General features: G+C 40.6%; 1 protein-coding gene across 2 annotated transcripts in view; it reads right to left on the bottom strand.

The window, feature by feature from the left end:
• Positions 1 to 7,613, bottom strand: part of ANO2 (anoctamin 2) — a 178,184-nt gene that overhangs the window by 156,739 nt on the left and 13,832 nt on the right. The window contains exon 2 of one of the 2 annotated variants that reach the window (XM_087967719.1): positions 5,925 to 6,094. In XM_087967719.1, the coding sequence (XP_087823845.1) occupies positions 5,925 to 6,094 (170 nt within the window). Of the gene's footprint in view, positions 1 to 1,099; positions 1,407 to 5,924; positions 6,095 to 7,613 lie in introns of those variants that run through there. The other variant, XM_026679288.2, reaches the window with a different exon arrangement.

Raw genomic sequence — 7,613 nt, 5'->3', positions numbered from 1 at the left:
GATCACCAGAAGAAGATCCAACCTGAACGAAGGAAAAACTTCCTGACAGTGAGAATTATTAATCAATAGAACAGCTTTGCCATCCAGATTTGTGGGTGCTCCATTATTGTATGTTTTCAAGAAAAGATTGGACACCCATTGTCTGGAATGGCATAGGGTCTGTTGCTTGAACAGAAGACCTCCAAGATTCCATCCAGCAATATGTTTCTGCATAATTCTACATAACTGTGCAAAGCACAAAATATTAGCCTATCTTATCGTCCCTTCACAGCAGATAGAATTTCACTATCCTGTTATTTGTTTATTTTATTTATTACAAAATTTATTCGCCACCCGGCTTGTACCCGATGACTCTGAAAGGCACTATTATAATGCCTTCCATCCTTTCCCCACTTTTTCATTTTTTCAGAAAACAGGATCTTTAAAAGCCACCCATGCTTGCAAGATTTGACTATAAAATACCCAATTAATCAAGGGGTACCCTTCGTTTAGACGGAAACATTTACAGGATGAGGGAGCTACCGACGTTCAAGTTTGTACAGATTGCACAACTACGGGAGTGAAAAAAACCACCAAAGGATTTGGTGCTGATAGTAGAAAGAAAACAAATTTCCAGTTCTTATGCTTGCTAAAAAAAAAAAAAAAAAATGCAAGCCACACTAGGAAAAAAAAATGTCTGGAACCAACCACAGTGATTTGCATGGAATTGTGGTCTGTTAGGAACTGAAGGTTTCATGCCACACAGAATGTATTCTCCTTCCTCATGATTGGAGAAAAGGAAGGACATTTGGGTTGATCTGTTGATTTGCCTTCAGAAATTGTAGGTGCCCCATCACTGGAGGCTTTGAAGAAGAGACCGGACAGCCATTTGCCTAAAATGGTGTAGATTCTCCTCAAGCAGGAGGTTGGAAGATCTCTGAGGTCCCTTCCAACTCTGTTGTTCTATAAGACTCTATAATTCCAATAGTCTATTAATGACAGAACTGTGCCTAACACCAGCAGAGATTATTTTGCATTTTATTTCACGCCAGTCAAATCTTTCACGGTATTTTTTTTTTTTTTACATGTCCTCGTAGTATCATTTCTAGGTTGTACTTACAGGCAGTCCTTGCAGATTCTCTGGCTCCATTTCTGCCAGAGCGGGAAGTCTTGGCCTGAAATTTCCAATCTACCTTTCCAAGTGGGGAGAGACAGAGCACATCCCAGCCGCTGGCGTCACCATTTCCGGCTTGCAGATCTGGGAAGAAACCTTGGGAAATCCATCGGACAAGTCTAGAGAAGAACGGTATACTCTCTCTGCTGTCGTTCTTTCTTTCTAGGTAGGAGAAGTTGAAACAAGAAAGCTGCACGGAGAACCCCAAGGAGCAAAAACACAACCAGTGCGGTTGCAAAGAAGTTACTGAAAAAGCTGTTGTGCTGTTCGTGTTCTCGGGCTCCCCGGTGGATTCATTCCAGGAGCTGCCATCATCGGAGAGGTCGCCATAGTAACTCCAGGGAGCAAGAAGCAGGTGCAACCACAGAGAGAGAGAAACTTTCAGAGTCTGAAGAGATGCTTGTGTTGAGCCTGCAGAAAAGGACCAGGCCCAGACTCGACGGAGATTAGGATAATGAAGGATGGGATGGTAGCTCTGGAATCCTTATTGGAAAAAAGGCTCCATGGAACTTCTGTCTGCTAAATCCCACAGTGGGCGTTAGCACAATGAGTAAGTCCTGCTAAGAAGGCATCTATTTTGTGACAGCACGACTCATTTTTTATTGTTTCAGGGTAACTGAGGTGGAAAAGTCATAGATTGTAATAACCCGGGGCGTGGCACAAAGGCAACACAGTCAAATAAGCAGGAAGAGTCCCTTTATTATCTCCAGCTTTGCCCCCAATGTCCAGGTGACCTTCTGGCTGGAGAAAATCTCTCCCAGGAACAGCCTTTGACTGCAGAAAAGTCAGTCCAAAACAAGGTACATACAAACTGTAACTAAAAATCCAAACAAACCAAGCTGAAGTAATTAACTTGACAGGGCAGGAAAAGGACTTTCAGCCTTGAAAGCATGGCAAAACTCACACAGTTAGGAAGACGCCAGGAACACAGATAAGCCACAACGATACCAGATAAATTCACGCTTTGCTCCCAACAGCTTGCTGTGCACAGCTTCCCTTTTTAAACACCATGTTACCAGCTGCAGCTAATGAAGGGAATCAGGGCCCTTTCCTCCCCCATAAGCCACGCAACTCATATTGCTCCCTTCTCCGTTCCTCTCTGCGTGCCATAGGATGAAGAGGGGGTGAGCCTGGGTCTTCCTCTGAATTCCCTCTCCCTTGTTCTACCTTTTCCCTGCTCTGCCCAGCCAGACTTTGCCCTTCCCCAGATTTTTCCACAGCCAATGGAGCCACACTCCCATTCCCTGTCAGCTGTTCGGCCTCCCCCTCCGAATCAGATTCCTACAGGGGCATGACATAGATTGATAATGCTGGAGAAGTCTTTTGGGTTTAATGGAAAAAGAACCAGAGAAAAAAATTTGGAACGTTGTTATTATATATTTTGACCACAGCAAGACACAAAATGCATGCACAAAAATGGAAGGATACTTCCATTCCTACCTTGGATGAATGGTTGCAGAAGTTGATGGAGTTGGCCAAAATGGCCAAAATTGACTATTTTGATTAAAGAAAAGAAACATAAGTACTTTTGTTTCCACATGGAAACCACTTCTGAACTCCGTGCTTGATGTGGAGAAGAATGAAACTCTGACTTTGGGTTTTACAGATTAGATTGATAGATCTTTATAGAAATGGCTTGTTCCTATTATTATGAAAAAGCAAAAAGTTGTGATTTGATGTGAATGCCTTGTTTTACTGCAACAGAGAGAGTGGGAAGTCAATACTTCTTTTTATTTTCTTTTTTCTTATCTTCCCTCAGCTCTCCTTCCCCTTTCCCTCCCCTTCCTATTTACTTTGTATTTTGTATTTTACATTACTTTATAACTCAATAAAAATGTTAATAGCAACATTCCTGGTGGAGTTTGGGGGAGAGAAAGAAAGACTTTTGCTGCTTTCCTTGTATGCAGCCAAAAGCAGAAGAAGAAAGAAGCGGAAAGAAGCAGCCCAGTGGCCAGGCGAGGTGTGTGGGGCAACTGCAAGGCCTCCTGCTCCAAGAGGCTGCGCTGGCAAAGACTCATTTCTGGAGGAGTTTGGGGGAGAGAAAGAAAGGCTTCTGCTGCTTCTGCTGCTTTCCTTGCATGAAACCAAGTCTCTCTCTCTCTCTCTCTCTCTCTCTCTCTCTCTCTCTCTCTCTCTCTCTCTCTCTATCTCTCTCTCTCCCTCTGAGAATGGAGCTGGAGCGGTATCCTGCAATCCCAAATAAAGAATGATTGATCGATAGAAAGATGGTGTGGGTGATTTTCCTGCAGACCTTTTGGGGGATTTTCCCAGGGTCTCTTGGTCCGCGGGATTTAAAATTATGAGTTTGGTGGTCCCTGAGGTCCAAAAGGTTGGCAACCCCTGTTCTAGTCCAATCCACTGATCAAGCAGGAAACCCTCTACCAATTCTGATAAATGACTATCCAATCGCTTCTTAAAAACCTCCCGTGATGGAGCACATACAACTTCTGGAGGCAAGCCATTCCATTGATTAATTGTTCCAATTGTTCCAATTCCTTGATACGATCCCATCCATTACTTATTCTGCCTTCAGGTGCTTTGGAGAATTGGTTGATCCCCTCTAATTGTGGCAAACCCTTAGATATTGGAACACTGCTACCAGGCCAGTCGAAGTTCTTAATTCTTATTTATCCATTGTTTTTGAATATAAGTTGACCATGGTTGCAATATTTTAAACCTAAACATCTCATTGGAAGACTTTGTGAGATGTAGCCATTGAGTAAACTGCCCTCTTCCAGATGTTGTTAAATCAGAAACATCAGTAGCTTTTCGTCTAATAGCTAGTCATGATATTTAGTTGCCTACATCTTTTTAATTAGAAAGAAACAAAGTGTGTTCATATTAACCTAAGATATGAAGTTGACAGTAAAGATATGGGTGACCAAACCCCAGGTGGTCAACCCAAAGATGCTTTTTTTTAGGAGGCAACTGGACTTTCTTGTTTTTTCTTTTTCTTTTGAAGACGTTTCATTTCTCATCCAAGAAGCTTCTTCAGCTCTGGCAGGATAATGGGGAATAGAAGACCTGAAGAAGCTTCTTGGGTGAGATGTTAAACATCTTCAAAAGAAAAAAAAACAAGGAAGTCCAGCTGCCTCCTGAAAAAGCACCTTTGGGACAACCATGACCTGAATGACTGAGAATTTCTACTACAGACTTTTACCTAGATGGTCAAGTTCAGCGCAAGCTCAAAATATAAGATTGAAGATCTAACAGAATAACAACGGTGGAAGGGACCTTGCTGATCTTCTAATCCAGCTCCCTGTTCAAGCAGGTTAAACAGAATGAGAAGGGGCCTAATCCAGATTACCTATAGAGATTACAGTGCATGGAATTCGAAAGAGCCATCTGAAATTGTTATTTCTGTGGCATTTGGAGCAGAATGGGGATAGGAAGCATTTTAAACCAAAGGTTGTCCTTTTTAACTTATAATGGATCACATAATTAGAGCACAGATCTAAAATACAAGCCATCAAGCATGTAACAGCTTCTTGCACTTATCGTAGTTCCTTCCATAATAACTTTGGTGTGCAAACCAATAGTTATGCTTTGCTACTTACAGAAAGAGGCATCACTTTTCAAAATATACATTTTTAATAAGAATAAAAAGTGCCTCCTTTTTGATACAGAAATCATACACCCAATTTAAGAGTGAGGCGTGATCCTGAAGGCATAGGAAGCCTTCAGAAAGGAGAGATGTATTCTTACCCTCTTTTTTTTTCAAATTATACATCAATTCTTCATAAACCAGAGACTGTCACACCCTTAAACAAGCAGGGTGAAAACTCCCTATATTCCTCTAGGTAGATGCTGCTGCCATGATTCCACAAACTTATCTACAAAAAATATCTACAGACCCCTCACATCCTGGACATAAATTGTGTCAACCTCTGACGTTATAGAGCATTGCACATTGGAACAACTAGATACAAAGACAGTTTTCCCCCCACATGCCATCACTCTGCTAAACAAATAATTCCCACAACACTGTCAAACTATTTACTAAGACTGTATTACTATTATACTTCTCATCCTTCCTATTATCTATCTCCCTTTCTACTTATGACTATAACCTTTTTGCTTTTATCTTTATGATTTATATTATGTTATTTAGTTTCCTAGTATGATTTTGATTGCTTATTTAGTATTCTATGACTATCACTAAGTGTTGTATCTTATGATTCATCATGAATGTATTTTTATGTATACTGAGAGCTTATGCACCGAAGACAAATTCCTTGTGTGTCCAATCATACTTGGCCAATAAAGAATTCTATTCTATTCTATTCTATTCTATTCTATTCTATTCTATTCTATTCTATTCTATTCTATTCTATTCTACCCTACCTTACCCTACCCTACCCTACCTTTCCCTATTATCTATTATGTTCTGTTGTTCTATTCTGTTCTATTCTGTTCTATTTCTATTATTTCTATTTCTATTCTAAACTTCTATAGGGATGAAAAGAGCAATAGGCACAATATTTTGGCACAGTAAGAATCACCTGAAAGGTCCTTGGTGCTCTCTGAACTTGGAGGTTTACTTGCAGATGTTTTATTACCCAAACTAGGTAACACCATCAGTGGTAGTCCAGGCACTAATCCAACCAAACAGGACTAACAATCGTTAAGCAACTTCTTATTCATAATAGGATATGTGTATTTTGTAATTGCCTTTGTTTTAAAAAAACTGGAATTTTCTCATTCATAACTGTTATACTAGACAGATTTCAGAGAAGTTTAAATCTCTTGGTGGTCATCATATATTACTTACAGATGTTTTGCAGGTTTTCCTGTGTTTCGTTGGTTCTGATATCCCGTTGACTTGGTCAACATGCATAAAGGGGTGGCCTTGAGGGACAGTGAGGTATTTCTTGCTTTCCTTTGACACTGAGGTCCTGATGGCTTTTTTATGGAGAATAGACGAGGAAGATAAAGGAAAATCTGAGGAATAAAAATAAAGAAGAGTCGGGATCTCAAAATACGACTTTTAAAAAAAATATTATTATTATTATTATATTTTTTATCTTAATCAACATAAGTGCTTAGTGAACATTGCATTGTCTGGATTATTTTATTTATACAATCCAATATTAATAGCAATGATACTGATAATATTGTTAATAATAATAATAATGATAGTAACAACTGTTGCTACTAATGATAGTAACAACATATAATCATAATCTTATACCTTATAACTTGTACCTAGAAGTAATCTTTTATCCTTTAATTTCTACTTCTATTTTCTAGCCACTGATAAAATACATCCCATGTTAAAAAAAAACAACATTCTGTTTCTTCCTTTTCCTTTAATTTTAGTGTCAGTCTATCTATCTCTACACAGTCTAATATCTTTTTAATTATTTTCTCCTCTCTGGGGGTGTCTTCATTTTCCCAATATTGTGTATTCCCTTTATTATAGTTTTTCTGGTATCATACCTAACAAAAATATTTCTGGTTTTAAATCTATAGTTGCTTTATCATTTTTTCTAACCAGGTGGGTATTTTCGTCCAAATTTCTTTTGCCTCAAAATATTACTTCGATTAATCAATGCCCTATTCATGATTTGAAAAACCTGATATGGAGTCAGTAAGAATGTTCTGCTGGTGGAGTCCACCAATCCTCAGAGAAGACAGATTGGCTGCATCTGCACCCAGACATTCTGATCCGGTGGGATCTACAGAATCAGGACCTACAATCTGTTTAGCACAAGTCTCACTTTGAACTGCAACATCCATATCAGGGTGCAGACAAACTCAGAAATTCTTCTTTGAGGTGGGAAAATGGAAGAGCAGACTGAGCTAGAACGTGCTGTTAAATGTGTCATAGGTTTGGAGTCCTTGCATTACCACAAAAGGCCCAAGTCTAGCCTCCCCCCACCTCCCCCCATGAATTCTGTTGACTATTCTCTAGTGCCAATTCAACACTGATCATTAGTTGACTGGATCAGCGGTCTTCAAACTTGGCAATTTTAAGACTTGTGGACTTCAATCCCCAGAATTCCCCAGCCAGCATAGCTGGGAAGAGGAGTTGAAGTCCACAAGTCTTAAAATTGCCAAGTTTGAAAACCCTGGATTAAATTCTTGTGTGTAGGCAGGGGTGGGCTGCTACCAAGTTCGCACTGGTTCGGGCGAACCGGAGGTTAATTTGAAAATCTGGTTTGCCGAACTGGTAGTTGGAACAACTGGCTGGACCTGCCCACTCCACACCCTTCCTCCCAGGAGTCTCCACATGGCCCGTTTTGGATCCCAGGTAAGTGCAGGGCCATGTAGAGGCTCGGGGAGGGTGAAAAGCAGGCCACCTGGAGGTTCTGGAAGGCCAGAAATGGGTCCATTTTCCACCTCCAGAGGGCCTCCGAAGCCCAGGGAGGCTGTTTTCATCCTCCCGGAGGCTCAAGGAAAGCCTCCGGAGCCCGGGGAAGACAAAGTTGCCCCACCTGCCATGGTGCAGGAGGCCGAC

The sequence above is a fragment of the Notechis scutatus genome, chromosome 6 (assembly GCF_049901735.1).
Source record: "Notechis scutatus isolate UNSWTSFEM ecotype Mainland chromosome 6, rNotScu1.2, whole genome shotgun sequence".
In the NCBI taxonomy this organism is placed as follows: Eukaryota; Metazoa; Chordata; class Lepidosauria; order Squamata; family Elapidae; genus Notechis; species Notechis scutatus.
The sequence above is the reverse complement of the archived record's forward strand: the minus strand, read 5'-3'. Positions and strand labels throughout refer to the sequence as shown.